The following is a 17379-nucleotide window of genomic DNA, read 5'->3' as shown; positions in this document are numbered from 1 at the left end:
TAGAAATACGGGTGGCCGGAGACTTGCTTTTGGCATCTGAAATCGTGGGGGCGGTCCTGTGAGACTGAATTCTTCACCCTGGGGTCTCTGCTCACCCTGGGTAGTTAGTGGAGTTGAGTGGATGGTAGGAAATCCAGTTGTTTGGAAAACTGGAGAATTGGCTGGTGTGGGAAAAACCCACCACACATTTGGTGTCAGAAATAGTCTGTGGGTAAACAAGTTCAGAAGCTAGAATCTGTGACCTAGGCTATCCGTATGAAGTTTGTTTGCATATGCTTAAAACATCTTATACTTATGAATTCTCTTTTAAACGACTTTGAGATGTCAGAAACATTTTCCTCATTTTGCTAACAGGGAAATTAGATACAGAAACATAAAAATAGTTTTCAAAATAACACTCAGCAGCCTTATTTGATTTTTCTGTAAAACCGTACATAAATTAACAAATGAATAAAGAACATAGAAGGCAGTTACCTCCTTAAATTCCGTAACCCACTATCTTTTCTTAATATAGACTTGGGTTTTGGTATTTAATTTTTAATTTTTTTAATCACTTGATGTTTGAAATTCCCTTCTTTTTGCTTTTTTATATTTTAGAATGGGGAATGAAAAATACTGACATAAATGCTAGAAAGAAATGAGGCTTGAGGGAGAATGAGTAACAGGACTGTAGGGGAAATGGCCTTCCTCCTATGCAAGTTCTAGTTGGAATTGCTTATTTTGCAATCTGTTCATCCAGTTAATTGTTCCTCTCGGCTTTTTTGCCTTCAATTTATCTCCTCAAGGACTAAGACAGCATTCTTGCTACCAAAATCAACGGATCTTTCATTGGCAACAATAATCGTTGCATAGCAAACTGTTCTTGGGTTTAATGGCAGAACACTAAGCTAAATATTTTAGACCATTCACTTGTCATAATAATTCTAGGAATCAGGTACTATTTCTGTCCTTACTTTATAGATGAAGTAGCCTGGGCTTTGAGAAGTCACATGTACGATGTCACAAAGTTTGTTTCTGTATTTTTTTTTTTTTTTTTAAAGACGGAGTCTCATCCTGCTGCCCAGGCTGGAGTGCAGTGGTGTGATCTCGGCTAACTGCAACCTCCACCTCCTGGGTTCAAGCAATTCTCCTACTTCAGCCTCCTGAGTAGCTGGGATTATAGGCGTGTGCCACCAAGCCTGGCTAATTTTTGTATTTTTAGTAGAGATGGGGTTTCATCATGTTGTGACCAGGCTGATCTCAAACTCTTGACCTCAAGTGATCTGCCTGTCTCAGCCTCCTGAAGTTCTGGGATTAAGGTGTGAGCCATGACGCCTGGCCTTGTTTCCATAACTGTTACATGGGCAGGTATCCCATGGTCTGATGTATTATTGGCAGAGAGAGAATTTTTCTCAAGAAACTGATATATGTATCCATGAGTGCAGATGCACTTTGACTGGATTCTTATAATCCAGGGGTCTTGGTTTGATCCTTATGAGAGAGGCGGAGAGAAGTTTGCAGTGGACCTTTCTTCCAGTTTTAGAGGTGAGCTGAGTGTTTTCCTGTCTCTGGATGACAACTGCCAGGTTAGGTATTTGTTGTGATTTTATGACAAGGAAATGAATCTGACTGCAGCAGTGTATCTGAAGTAAATGAACTCTCATCCTAGTGCCTTAATAAAGCTTCATATCAGGTCATGAAGCAAAACAATAGAAAATCCACATGTTACATATGCACCACAGAATACTATGCAGCCATAAAAAGAAATGAGATCATGTCCTTTGCAGGGACATGGATGGAGCTGGAAGCCATTATCCTCAGCAAACTAATGCAGGAACAGAAAACCAAACACCACATGTTCTCACTTATAAGTGGGAGCTGAACAATGAGAACACACAGACACAGAGAGGGGAATGACACACTCTGGGGCCTGCTGAAGGAGGGTCAGGGGAGGAAGAGCATCAGCAAAAATAGCTAATGCATGCTGGGCTTAATACCAAGGTGATGGGTTGATAGGTGCAGCACACCACCTTGGCACACGTTTACCTATGTAACAAACCTGCACATCCTGAACTTAAAATAAAATTTTAACATTAAAATGATAATCCACATGGATGCCTTCCCCCTTGCAGGAACACACCCCTTCTGCTGGAGTTTATTGCTTCATAGGTGACTGAGGAGTCTCCTAGTGATCTCAACAACCTCATTTTAACTTTTCTCTCTAACAGGGGTGTTCCTTTCTTATTTACCCTGTTGCTGTTTAACCTGCTGGGATCTGGCCTAGTTCAAATAACATGCATTTCCTCAAGAAGATGACATTTAATTAAATTCCAAGTGACAGCATTTTACAAAAAGGATGTTTCATTTATTATTATTATTTTTTGCAAGTCACTATTTCTCTTTTGTGCAATGAGCTGTTGCTTGTTTAGTGTCTCACTTCCAGGCATCTTGATGGAGATTTAAAACAATCTAGAAAGAAATAACATGCAAGATTCTATGGCATTTAGAATAATTTATGCAGCCCATCCTCTAGGCTTACAGCCAAATTCCAGGAGGAGAATTTGCTTCACATTCTATCAAGTCTCACGCCACAGTGAATCCATTTGGAAAGAAAGCTAAATTGCAATTGTACAAAGAAATTCTGGAAAGAAAGCTGAACATGATTCTGCAACCCCCAAATGTTTGTAAAGTTTACCATAAAAAAAGTCAGGGGAATATTTGGTAGACAATCAAAGGCTTTAAGTAAAGTTTGCTGCAGCCATTAAAATAATACACATTAAAAAGGGGTCAATTAACATTTATCAAGAGATGCTGGCATTTCTAAAGTGTATTTACTTTGGGAGGCCAAGTACATCTGTGTGTCTTGAAAGTGATAGCAATTCACAGAAAATAACAGGTGCATTACCGGGTGGAGGCTGGGGTCTCTACCTGTCCTGAAGTTGCAAACTCTTAGGAGACTCTCATTGGATTTTCTCTCTTTGACACATTTTTAAAATTTCCAAAATTTACAATTGTCCAACCTTTAGACTTGGAGAAGCAGATGTGTAGATGATAGTTATTAACATGCCCACTGCCTGGAGCAGGGAAACAGGCACCAACTGAAGCAGTAGCTTCCTGTCTGCACCTCTAGCTTTTCTCAATTTTTGCATTCTCCTCCTCCTTCCTGTATTTATGCTAGACTCTATGGTAGTGAAGTGCACATATGAAATCTGGTTCCCCATAAATGGGAGGCCTAACATATAACAAACTGGTTGGTTTCTGTTCTTCCACCAGCTCTTTACATCTCCAAGGCACAAACCAAGCTCCCTTGCAGCGTGAATGGACTTGGACCTCGCAGGGCTGTTATCTTTAAACACAGAACCAGGGTCATGGGAGCCAATCAGTTTCCTTTATGACTGACATCTTCATATTTCCCTGATGACTAAATCAGGTATTTATCTGCCTCCTCAGAGAGCTCTGAAACACTTCAATGTACTCTCAAGTTATCCAAAAGCACTTTGCATTCACCCTTTGAAATCCTCTGGCTGCAGACTGTGGGCTGCCTAAAATCGTGGAGATTTTGTCTTTCATTCCTGTCAATCTTGACATTCAGATCCCCTCTGAAGTCTAGTCCTCCCCTTAACAGACATTTGAGTGTCTCCATGGTGGAGACCTCACCATGCACTTCAATGGGAAGCTATTTGACCTTTTCAACTCCTTTCTTGGCTGCAGGTTTTCTAAGCTTTGTAATAAACCTAGACACTCCTGAATGAGCATTTGCCAAGTCATTAATTCTGAGGACAAATTAATGGGGTAAGTGCTAATATTTAAAAAAATGAAATAAATTTTTAGGTGATTTCAGGAACCACACCTTAAATTCAAACCTCTGTACCCAAATTGCAAGTGATTTAATTAATAAGATGTCTGGAATGACCAGAAGGAAATTGATGAGATATGTCATTTTCCTGTTTTACCATCATCTGGAGGAAAGTCAATCTCCCCTTCAGGCTGTGTGGCTTGTCTGGGTTGCCTTGGGTGTTTAAAAATGAAAAAGGGAGTTCTTGCATAAAGAGATAAGTAAACCTGGTCAAATCTGGCTGATTTCACATGAAAATCTGTCCAGTTGTGTTATGCCATGACTTTGGGGAAAAGGGAATATATATTATGCTGGAAGGGGTGACTGTGAGGGGAGAAAGGCAGTGCACATGTCCTGATGGGCATGGGTTTTTATTAATAGAGGACTGAAGACATGAAGAGGAAAATCAGAGAACTAGGAAGGGATGGTCCTCAGGAAGCAGTAGCTGGATTTGAGCAGTTGTGTCCAGAACGGCCTCCCAGCTTTTTCCTGTGCAATTCATCCATTATGGTGCTTATGAGGTGATCTTTCTGAAATAGTTGGGGTTCTTCAAAGTTATCAAGTGCATCTGTGCTTAGAAGGCAAACTCTAAAGTCATGGAAGCCATCGAGGGTCTAATTCTCTGGCCTCAGTGACTCGCCAGCCTTCCTCTCTTGCCTGCCTTTTGGATCCCTCTGACACAGCCGGTCCATTAGCTCCTAGTCCACCTACTCCCTGGTAAGCATGGGTCGTTGCCTGGGGAAGGCCTACTCACCCTTCAAGACCAAGTTCAAATACTACTTGTTTCATGAAAGCTCCTGGCCTTTTCCACCCAGAATTAACTCTTCCCTCCTCTGCCATTTAATTGCATTACGTAAAATTTCTATCCTGGGACCTACAGTCTTTGGTTTGCCATATTTATTTAAATGTTTGTCTCCCTGAATGCACTGAAGGCTAACTAAAAGCAAAGACTCTGGCTGAGCACGGTGGCTCACACCTGTAATCCCAGCACTTTGGGAGGCTGGGACGGGAGGATCAGGTGAGCTCAGGAGTCTGATACATCCTGAGCAACATGGCCGAACACTGTCTCTACAAAAAAATATGTATTTTAGCTAGCCAGGTACATGCCTGTGGTTTCAGCTACTCAGGAGACTGAGGTGGGAGGAACACCTGAGCTTGGGAAGTCGAGGCTGCAGTGAGCCAGGATCATACCACTGCACCCTAGCCTGGGCAACAGAGCAAGACCCTGTCTCAAAAAAAAAAGATAAGATAAAATATAAAATAAATAAAGAAAGAAAAAAATGAAAAGAAAAAAGAAAAGCAAAGAAAAATAAACAAAACCTTGTTGTTTTTTGTTTGGTTTTGTTTTTTTGTAACCCTGGTGTCAAGAATACTGACACTTGGGAACATAGCACAGAGTAGCTATTTAATAAGTGTTTAATAAAATAAACTGAAGGGAAAAAATTTCAAACTGCATATCAGAAGACTCTGATTCTAAAAATAGTGCTTTGGAAGAGAGAACCTGTGAGGAAAAGATTTGTTCTCTTTATTTAGAAGACATTGATCTATAGCTGATTTAAGAGTTGTGTGATTGTGATTAGCATATTTTTCTTTAACATGTATCTGAATAAATTTCTACTGACTTATTCGAAGAAATGGTACACACCAAGTCCTTTTTAAAAGCATTGGCCTAATGTTTTTCCATTGTTAGGGAAGATTGCATGATTCACATTAATAATTTTTCTTTTTTTGGCATCATAAAGACAATTCACACCATTTAAAATTGCACTTCTGAATTTACTCCACAATATCAAAGTTTAATCAATACAGTCCAAAAGATCTATACAGAGGTATGATTCTTAAAAAAATTATAATGGAATTTTACAGAGCCATTGCTCAGGGAATGCCACTGACTGGAATTCCCGACAGCTCCAGTCATTGTGTGTGCTTCTTGGGCGTGGGTTCAGCTCTGTACGTACTCGGTGTTGTTATAAAGGTAGTCCAAGAGTGGACGACTGGGAAACGGGGAAGGAATATTCAGAATTGGAAACATCTCACTTTACACATTCCACATAAATTACCTGAGGCACACATCCAAAATATCCTGAGAATTAGATACAATCATTTTCAGTTTGGAAGAAGAATAGAGTAATAGAGAACCTTCTGGAACTTATTCAGAAAATTAAAGGAGTTCATAAAGCAAGATTAGTGACAGAGGCAAGAGCTGAACTGAAGCACCTTGACTTATTCCAGCACTAGGCTTTAAAGCAGCAGCTAAAATCCCATCTGTCTGATCCAGGAGACTTGAACATTTGGGCACTGTGGTTGGGAATAGGGGAAGAAGTCTCCACCCCATTGCCCACACACTGTGCAATCCTGAAATCTTTGTTTTCTACAGCTCACTCTAGCTAATATCAGTTTCCATATCTGGGTGGGTTTAGAAGCAAAATAATTTTTTATATTGCCATCAGCCTTGCGCCCCTGAATTCTGCACACAGAATTTCTTCCACAATGGGTAGAACCTTTTGAACACTAATGGAAGAAAGGAAACAAAAAGTATGTTGAAAGACAAGGTATTTAAGAAATTAAAACAAAATGCTCATTTATTGTTTTTAATATGTAGTCAAATATGACAGCAGTATTACACAAATAGTTCCCTTCTCCCCCTTCTAAAATCCCAAATTTGTTGACTCCTACTGTAAGTGAAAAACATGGTTCACTTGTGAAAATAGCAATCAACAGCGAAAACACAGGTAACATTTGGTCCCCACCAGCTTCCACACCTTTAAAGATGAATTGTGTCACTGAGGCAGTCAATACACTAAATTTCTTATCAAACTATTACTAGGGGAAAAAAAAATCAGATTTCCCACACACTGTAAGCAGAACTGAAAGAGTTGCAGAAAAACTTGGTTTAAGAAGCTATGTGAAGAAAACATTAATGAATTATTGCAATCGTAATAATCCCCAGGTAAAAGATGGATGTCAAATTAATGGACTGTAAGGAAATGCATTCAAACTTAGGTCATTAATATTACAGTGAACATAATCAGGAAGCTTGCAGAAGTATGTAGCGTCTCTGAATTATTGAATTTGAACAAAGGTTTCCAATAGAGGTCACACTCATTTTGCTCTCAGACACCATTAGTGCAAATTCAGATACAATCATTTTTACATTTGCAGGCTCAGGTACGTTCAACAGGTCATCAGGAAGTATGGGCTTGTTATTTTAGCATAACAGAATGCAGGCTTGGAATTTCTCCTTGACATGGCAGAAGAAATAGGAATGATGCCCAGAGGACTGGAATAAATTCAAAATGCTTGGTTTTCCAAGTTCTATTTTAACAAGCTTTAGAAAATTAACCTTCACCTGAAAGACACGTCCTTGGTTTGGCACACAGGACTTTCCAAAACAGTGAGAAATGAACTGGCCATGTGCTGCACTCACACACATAGTCATTCTTTTTGTTTGGGGTTGACTGAGTTCACAGGGTCAGATTTTCCTCAGTGTTCTCTTGTAGCAGCACTGCAGTGAGCTTTGTGATTCTGACAAAGGGTACAATTATATCCACTTTGAAATGCGTTACAAATATTCTGCATGCTGGTGCAACTGGCATAAAATATGGAAAGCCCCCCCCCCCCCGCAAAAGTGCCCAACTTCTTCTCTTTTCACACTTCAACATTTCAAATGACTAGAAACAGAATTACCAGAAACAGTAGTAAATTCCTGGCATTCGAAGTTCCCATGATCCCAGCTGGCATATAAAAAAGACTCTCCTTTTTTTCCCCTGAAAATAATGTACTCTCCAGGCACTGTTCAAATGCCTCAAATCAGGCAAATTAGAGATTTGTTTTGACCAACCAATGAAAAGACTTCCCCTTCTTCTCTGTGAGGGCCCCAAGACTGGGTTACGCCATACACAAGATGTCTGTTTCTAAAGAGACTTCACTGATTTCCCTAAAACGATTTTAACATTTCTTTGCAAGTGAAGCTCTGATGTTGCTTAATGTTATTTTTAGAGTAGCGTGCTGCAGGATGCTTAATTTGAGTTTTTATTTCCCTACTATAAATGTGACAATCTGAGTATGTTTTCACTCAAACCACCTTGAACATGGTGGCTGAGGTTTCACCAGAAATGTCCAGAAAAGAGCACTTGAGTCTGTCTGAGTCCTGAGATGGTCAAACCTCAGAGAAATCCAGCTCTGAGCCCAGAAAGGAAAGTGCCATCTCTTATGCTTTCCTCAGGAAAATTATTTTATTTATTTATTTTGCCTTATTTTCATGCCTTTTAAGTCAAAGGAAGATAAATGGAAAGTCTCTTTCTGGTCATTCACTAATTCTCTGGGGCAAGTCATGTAATTCTCAAGGACAAAGGCCTCCATGATGTTAGGATGAATGCCATAGAAGAGGTAGGGGGGTGATGGCTGCATTTTAGACTAATTGGGCATATCCTTTGATTTCTCTACGTCAGGGGTCTCAGCATCACTTGCAGAACATGTGCCCCAGTGTCTGGATGTCTGAATGACCTAAATTTGAACTGGTCATCAATGAATATTTATTTGCACATTGCTCTTAAGAAGTTAATAACTTGGCCGGGCACGGTGGGTCAGGCCTGTAATTCCAGCACGTTGGGAGGCCGAGGTGGGCGGATCACCTGAGGTCGGGAGCTGGGGACCAGCCTGACCAGCATGAAGAAACCCCATCTCTACTAAAAATACAAAATTAGCCAAGTGTGGTGGCATATGCCTGTAATCTCTGCTACTCGGGTGGCTGAGGCAGGAGGATCGCTTGAACCTGGGAGGCGGAGGTTGCGGTGAGTTGAAATCACGCCATTGTACGCCAGCCTGGGCAACAAGAGCGAAACTCCATCTCAGACAATAACAACAAAAAGAAGTTAATAACTCTACCTAATAGCACATTTAGATTTTTATTTTTTCCCATGAATCATCTCCATTCACTCACTCTTAGGTTTGTACTTCCCCTACCATTCCCCATGAAACTTCTAAAATTAGTTTCATGCTATGTATTTGTTTGATAGGCACAGAAGGTTTACAGCTGCATGGTCAGTAAGCGATACTTTGGTCATGAATATATAGACATACATATTTGAAATGCTGGGAAAAAGAGAGATTGCTGTTAAAAATCAAAATTCTGGTGGAATGAAGAGAACTCATTGAGATTTTTTTCAACCAGAATGAAAATAAAGACAATATCACTATCTGCCAAATCAAAAGTTTTTATATTATTCCATTACGAAAGACATTTACTGAGTAATTTGCAAATGTTAATAAGCCTTAGAAACTAGGAAAAGATGAGTATCAGTTTATGACTTACATTTAATTTTTTTCCAGTCTTTTATCCTGGATTTAAAGTAACACGGAATCTTTTAGTGTCAACAGTGAGCTGGAAATTAACCTATAATAACAAATTTTGAGCATTTTGCTCCTCCAGGCATAATTTGGTCACTCGTAATAAATATATCATGAAGAAGCCAATGATGATGTATTCCATAAACTTGTTAGGAAAAACTGATTCCAGAAGTTATGTGATTTTATTTGAATAATTACCATCTTACTTCTCTGCAATAATCATTGCGAGAGCAGTGGGCATGGGATGGTGGAAAAGTTATTCCAGGCAATAATTAGGCAGATGTATTACAATTTAAGTTGAGGCTAGAAGATCAACTTAATCAAAACCCTAAAAAGTAATGCCATATTATGATATGACAGTGGTAGAACAGGAAATTATAGACACATTTGAGGCTGGAGTTTTCTGATTTCCCTGATTGTCTTATGTCTGGGATGGTCTAATAAATGACATAACCACCACACATACCTAAAGTGCAAATGCTTTTGGATACACTGGTGTTTTGAATACCTCAAAACAGTGATATTAATAATTCAAAACCCAATAGAAATATTGGTTTGAGAAATCACACTTCAATTGTTGCATCTGGTCAGTAAGACTGCAGTGAACTAGAAAGTATTCCTAGGTCAGGGAGAATTTTGAGTAACTTTTCTTCGCACAAATAAAATTAACAGGTCCTTTCTAACAGAGCAAACACAGGCATGCAGGGATGTATTATGTTTCGGACACACTCTTCAGGCAAATACTTTCTAGCTCCCTTTTTAAGTAGAACAGAGTTGAAAATTGATAGAGTGTTATTGATCCTATCTCCTTGTAAAGTCTGGTTCAGGGATTTTATTGTATTATAATGATCAGTTACATGCCTGGACTCTCACTACTGTATATCACAAATTACTAGCACAGTCACTTGGTTCCAGTAGGTGTTCAATAAATATTTCAGTGAATTGAGCAGTTAAATAAATGAACAAATAGGGAGATGAATCAAAGTGCTCTGTAAAATGTAAAATCCTTCACAAACAAAAGGTAATAGGAGTATATAAAAGGTAACACCACAGACCTTGCACTATCTGCCCAAAAAACCTTATAAGGACAAAAATGTTGTAATAGTTTGAAGAGCAAATAAAAATCGCAACTATATATGTAGTCAGAAAATCAGCTATACAGATCATTCATTTTCAAATACATTTGGGAAGAAATAAAACAAAGGTAGCAAAATTTTAAATGACCAAAATAAATCATATTGCTAACTTAGATGACCACAGATGGGGGCAGCGGTGGAGACAGGAGAAATTGAAAACCCAACAAAGACCCCACAATGGCTAGAACTTGACATCTCTGGATATTGTAACAATAGCAGCCTCCTTAAGTCAGCAACAAGATAGAGAAAGATTGATCCAATGTTCTATATTACAAGACAGAGCAGATCGTCAATATAGCGAATAAAGTTAGCGTTGAGTGGACTGTGCTGTCTGAGCTGCTTGGTTGGCCTTAAGTACCAACAATTAAGAGATGTAGGCAATGAGAATTGAAACAAACATTTAAGTTCAAGACCCAGTTTCTTGACACTGGGACTATGACTATATCTCTTTGGGCCTCAGTTTACTTATCTGTAACATTGAGAGGTTGGATTACATGATGTCTCACGATTCTTCTTTTTTATTTAGAGATGGGGTTTTGCTCTGTTGCCCAGCCTGGAGTGCAGTGGCACAATCATGGCTCACAGCAGCCTCTAATTCATGGGCTCAAGCAACCCTTCCACTTCAGTCTCCAGAGGAGCTGGGACTACAGGCATGGGAAACCATGCCTGGCATGCATAGATATATATATATTTACTATCTCTATCAAATATACATATATATGATATACATGTATATTTGTGTGTATATTTGATAGAGGTGGGGTCTCACTATGTTGTCCAGGCTGGATCTCCCATGATTCTGGCATATGACGCTGATAACAAAAGTGGGGTTGGAAGTGGTGAAGTAAAAGCAGCAGTAACTTGGAAAATGCCTAAAGAAATACAAACCAAAAGAACATTTCACAGGAGGAAGAAATTAAAACCAGAGAATCTAGTTTTCGATTAGTCTTATTTAAATATTAATTTCCTATCATGAATGAAAGCATCTTGAACCAATCCGTGGATCCTGGCAAAACCTTTTCTCAAGTGGGCAATAGACACTAGGGACGTGATCAAATTTATACTCCCTCATGAAGACGTAACATAAGAATCTGTTGCCAAAAACTGATAAATGATACTAACCTTAGAATATGTATCTGGATATTAGCATAATTTAAAATAATTTTATTCCCTTTATATAGTCTGCATGTGCAAAAGTTTACATTAAGTTCCAAATAGTTTTATACTTTAATGCCATAGCTCCTTACATTAGTGTTGCAGTGATAAAATAAATATGAAATTATTTATGTTCGAGATATTGCCTTCTAAATGGAAGCCTCCTTTTGCTGTTACATGTAAAATAGGAAATCATAAGAAACTAGAGAAGCCAAGTGGTTCTGTGCAATAAAGAACTCAGCCAGTTGAAGGATGTTCACAGGCAATGTTGGCAAAGAGTGGAGAAATACATGGGATGGATGTCATGTGGGACAAATACTAAAGGAAATATTCAGATGCACAGAAAAGAAACTGAAAAATTTTGCTTTGTGTTTTGAATGCATTCTCTTTTTGCACTTTCTCAAGATATGTGATGAACTGATTACCTTTGGATGCTTTTTGGACTGATCCTTTGAATGCAAATTTGTGCTGGTACTCGACCAATAGTCATACTTTATATGGGTTACATTAACGTAAGGTTTTTAAGAGTCTGTACATCTGTACATTCAATCAGGTTGCATAATAATCTTGCAAGAAATACAGGACAAAAAATGTTTTTCTTTTCCAAAATTGCAAATTGATACTCATGGAGGTTGAAATGATTTTCCCAAGATAACACAGTGGGGACTCAAAGCTGTGTCAGCTTGTATTTTTTTCATTACTCCATGGGGCCTCTCTAAGATAAAAAATGCTTCGATAGGCCCAAGAGCTACCAAATCTTGTTTCTTTCCTCCTCTTCCCTTTTCTTCAAGGACAAGGAATTCAAAGGAAACACCTCTACAGCATTGTTCATTAAAATTTTCTTCAACCGCAGAAGTGTTTCTTGTTGTCCAATATGGTAGCCCCAAGCCAGGTGTGGCTATTAAGCCCTTGATATGTGGCTGGTGTGACTGAAGAATTACATTTTTAATTTAATTATAATTAATTTTAATTTCAAAAGCCACATTGGCTAGTGGATATAATATTGGACAGCACAACTCTAGAAGCTACATATAAGGGATTGGCAAATGCCCTTGATACCTCAAACTAAAATAGTAATTGGGGGTCAACTGCACTTTGTCTTTAGTTTCCTAGGTGTTAGTGCATCTTCAAGTCCAAACCCTTCACACCCAAGCCATCATTTATGATCAGTGCCATCTGTTGGGCTTAACCCATTTATGCCTGAGGTTGCAATTTTTTGAATTTTTGCAACCAGACCTTGGTGATGACCTTGAGCAGTAGGATCTAAATAACTCCCATAAACTTAGCATTCCAATAATGGAACACTAGACATAAACGGGTCAAGATATTTTTCTTGAGTTTCACTATCTTTACCTAATCACTGATTATTATTTTTACAAATAAGCTGACATAACTAAAGTCCTCTGTAGCACCATTTATCTGATTTATCCAGAAGTTTTGTCTCTTTGCTATCTTTAATTTTTTTGTTATTCTATTATGTTCATAGTATATTAAGTAATGTACAGTTGTACCTTCTCTAATACATAATATATATAAAGTCCAAAGCATTGATAACCATTTTGAATTTTCAGAAACTGTGTGTATGTTCTCTCAAATGGGGACAAGAACAAACCAGAAATATAAAACAGAATGAGAGTATCATGAAAGAAAAGGATTTAGCCAACAATTCCCCTTACCACTAAAGAATTCATATACCACACACTTCTCACTACCTTTAACTCTTAGTTCTGTTAAGAAGTTTTCCAACACTCTAGTTCCAAAAAGTTTTCTCTATTATTTGGTGCTTTGGTTCACTGAAGAATTCAGAGTGTTTATGGTTTTTTATAGAATTCTCAATTGTTTTGAATCAAAATAGAAGATGAACGTTGAAGGGTATAAGAATAACATTACTACTTGAGAATTAAGTAGCACTTAAGGGACACAAACTAAGAATACACATGCAAGATTTCTATAACTGTCAAACAGTTGCTATTGGAAGCCACGGCTACCACAAAAGCTAGTGAAAGAAGCATCATTTTATCCTAAAAGGAAGTCGTCTATGTGTTCCTTATGCATTTGTAGAATACCAGTTGCACCAGTAATATTGGCATGTCATTTGGTTATTGCTGTCTGACCAAACCTACTCCACAAGAATAAGCCGGGATACTTCACATAAACCAAACATAGCTGCTGCAAAGAGATTGTCATCACAATCCTTCAATCACCTTGCTTTTCAATTTTTTTTTTTTTGCAATAGTTAACTAAGTTAGGAAAAAGTTACCACCTTCATCAAATACTTAAAATTGTAAAGCAAAATATATGGAATAGAAAATGGTATTGGTTCATGTCAGACACTTGTGATGATAAAGTATGCTACTCTGGAGTGGACTGATGTCCAAGGCAGATGTGTACAGATGCTAAACTGTTGGGAAAATGCTGCTTATGAGACATCTCTGCTTCTTGAGACCTGAATCTGCAAATGTTGAGCACCGTACCTTACAAAAGCCAACAGTTTCTTGGCACAGAGTGTAAAAGTCTCATGGGTTGGAATTTTGGTGAAATTGTACACTCAGTACCTGAATTTAAACTTTAGGAGCTCAGTGTATATATTAACCACTTTCCTTCTCAAGGGATGCCATTCCTTTCTTCATTCATGGGGAATTTTTAAAACCAGGACTGTGATTCCAGGGCAATTGATACCTCCATTTAAGGAGCTTTCTGCATCCACTTGATTTAGCCAGAGAGGGAAGGGGTTGACATGAATGAAAAAGTGGATCAAATAGTCAAGAACATGATGGGCGTGGTAATGAACTGAACCACTTTTGCTAAGTGACAGAAAAATATTCTAATATTAAGGATTATTTTACAACTCTATGGAAGTAATGCAGCGATGCATCTTGCATCTGTTTTGTCTTGATGACAAAATGCACTCTTACAGTCACAAGATCCTGCCTTGTGTTAGTTATAAACAAAAATATATTTATATATATATTTATGTAACTACTATGTGCTTTAAAGGAAATTACTGTATGATTCAGCAGGGTTTTTCATTCTTTTTATCGCCATGCTGACGTGAATGGCTTCTTAGACAGGAATCGGCAATGAAATGGGTCTTTAGTACTGAAATGGCATAAAATTAAAAATAACCATAAGTTTGAAATCCCTTAACATTTTTGTTTCAAAAATGATTAAGGAACTCTTCACACTGTTTCCTTTTGTTTCCATCAGCCCAGAGCAACTGGTTTCATGGGACTTCACAGTTGGGGAATGGAGGCAAGGCTTCCCTAAAGCATAAATCAGATGTTTTTATGCTGAGGCAGGAGAATAGAAAGCCCCGTTTGCCACCCCCTCTTCCCAAATCCTAAGCTAAAAGTTCAGAAATTTTGTCACAGCTCATAGAAAGGTCATTCATCATGAAGGAAGAGGCAGACATAGTATGAACCTCCTGTACAGATAAAAAGATTCGTTCTGTAAAGTGATGAACCTGTTGGTACAGATGGATCTAGACCAGAAAAACAACATCCTTTTGCCACACATCTGTTTTGAAAATATAGAAAATTTCTTATTTTGTGTTTGTTTTCACTCCTGCATGAGCTGTTTTTCTTAGCAATCTTGAAACATTCATCATTGCTCTTTTGAGTGAAAGGGTTCGGCCTTTGGAAAACAGTTACATTTGAGACATCAGAGAACATTTGAACCAAAGGTGTCGATCCCTCATGAACTAAAGCTTTATTATAGTTTTTTTTTCCTGATCCCTTTGCAACCCTGCACCTAAGCCAAAAGCATTATAATCTTGTCATACTTCAGATAAGTCCACAGGAGATGTTCCAAGTGAACTATAGATGACATTCCACTAGGGAATTCTACGTTCAGTGTAAATGGTATCTTGTGTAAGTTTTAGTTTTTTGTTTACCCTTTGTTTCCTGGGCTGAGCTTGTCCAGAAATCTTGTCTTGTTCAGGCTACAGCAGCTTAGAGCTTGTTTGTTTGTGTGTTTGTTCTTGTTTGTCTTAAAGGTATAGGCAAAATTTTAGTCTTAACACCTGTAAACCAGTACTGGTGTTGTTCTGTCCTAGAAATTTTAGCACTGCTCTGATACAATAAAACCTTCTTTCTCTCCAACTGGTTCAACTTCAGCATAGGCAGGATGTCCAGAGCCTCTTCTAAACTTCATCGCAGGCCATCTGCTTGGGCGTCTCTGAAACAGAAAACACGAAAATAAAAAATGTGCGTCAGGGTAAGATTCCAGCACCACAAAAATCTATTTGATAGCTATTTTAGATTAAATGTTAAATTAATTAACATGTTAAATTATCTCTTATTATAGCTACAGTCAGAGTTAAGTGTTCCCCTTATCAACCCTCCAAGCCCTGTGCTTGCATTTCCAAGATGGCGCTATCTACCCCTGTCACAGGATAGACCATTTGTCACACCTGCCCTCAAAGGATGTGCATGCGTATGTCTGAAATGCCCAAATATAACTAGGCAAAAAAGGAACTGTAATAAAACATATTTTTTAACATATGGCCACGGACACTCTCTTCTCTACAAGTCAATACTGATACCACTTCGTTTGGTTCACTCATTCACTCAAAAATTAAGGTCATAAAATTCTGCTGTTCCTAGAAGTGTGTTTTCAATTAGGCACCAGATTTCCTAGCAAATAAGCTAAAAGAAATATCACTTAATGTCTTAAGAAATTATTTATTTAGCTAAGCATACCCATCTATGATTTTTTGTGCTTGAAAATTAAAGCTGTTATATCCTAAAAATGGAATCTATTATCAGAGGATGTGGCCAATTGTGAGCTTATGAAGCAAATATTGTACAACAGACACTAGTCCTAAAATACAGGTTATTTGTATTGACAAAAAGACAGCATTTCTCCTCAGCACTCCATCCATCAAACAAACCTGTGATTTACAAATAGATGTGCTGAAATGAATTACTGAGTTGTCACAGCAGAAGACACTAAAATGCATTTCACAGCCATAGTGACACTAGAAACTATTACTCCATTTATCAAAGTGCCTGCAATTTGGGGGTAAATAAGATGATAAATATTGAAAGAAGTTCATTTCTATCTAAAGAATTCTAATGCAAAAAAGGTTAAATATCAGTATACACATACTGGCATTTGTTATCTTTTTAGATTTTCCAATTACATGCCAATGTCGATGATTAATGGCTGTGAAACTTTTTCACATCAGGTAGGGATGAGTATTAGCTCTACATTCTAGAAAAAAATACAAATCAAGGTAATTACATTCTGCCTACTAATAATATTAAATGCGATCTCTATAACATTATGTGGTCAGAATGCCTTAAATTTATTTGCTGATTAAGTTCCATTAAGTGAAACTGAATTATCCCTATTTTTCAAAAGAAGAATTTAAAACTAAAGAGAGAGCCACACAACAAAACAACGTGTCTATGGTGAGGCTGAAATAATCGACAATGGAAACATACAAAGCACCCCTAGGGAGGTGGGTACCATAACTCATGGTTATGCCTGTTTGCAGGATAAAGATGACATGTTGCAGTGCTCACTACTCATAGCCCCAACTCTGGTTTTAGTGACTTCACAGCTGAGCTTCTCCAAAGCTACGGCTTCCTTGGGCAAGCAGCACCACTGAGATTTTGCTCTGAAACTCCACCTTTCCAAGGCCACTTGGTAGCAAGAACAACCCTGCCGCCTAGCACGAATTTACAGCCACATAAAGACATTGTGCTATACTGTTCACAGTAGCCAAGATTTGGAAGCAACTGAAGTGTCCATCAACAGATGAATGGATGAAGAAAACGTGGTATATATACACAATGGAGTGCTCTTCAGCCTTAAAAATAATGAGATCCTGTCATTCGCAACAACATGGATGGACTGGAGATCATTATGTTAAGTGAAATAAGCCAGGCACAGACAGACAAACATCACACGTTCTCACTA

General features: G+C 38.2%; 1 protein-coding gene across 1 annotated transcript in view; it reads right to left on the bottom strand.

Moving 5' to 3' along the window:
* Nucleotides 1-5569: 5569 nt before the first annotated feature.
* Nucleotides 5570-17379, bottom strand: part of PLXDC2 (plexin domain containing 2) — a 487631-nt gene continuing 475821 nt past the window's right edge. The window contains exon 14 of the mRNA XM_017869226.1: nt 5570-15630. Within this exon, the coding sequence (XP_017724715.1) occupies nt 15514-15630 (117 nt within the window). The 3' untranslated portion in view covers nt 5570-15513. The remainder of the gene's footprint in view (nt 15631-17379) is intronic.

The sequence above is a fragment of the Rhinopithecus bieti genome, unplaced genomic scaffold, assembly GCF_001698545.2.
Source record: "Rhinopithecus bieti isolate Rb0 unplaced genomic scaffold, ASM169854v2 scaffold_3043, whole genome shotgun sequence".
In the NCBI taxonomy this organism is placed as follows: Eukaryota; Metazoa; Chordata; class Mammalia; order Primates; family Cercopithecidae; genus Rhinopithecus; species Rhinopithecus bieti.
The sequence above is the reverse complement of the archived record's forward strand: the minus strand, read 5'-3'. Positions and strand labels throughout refer to the sequence as shown.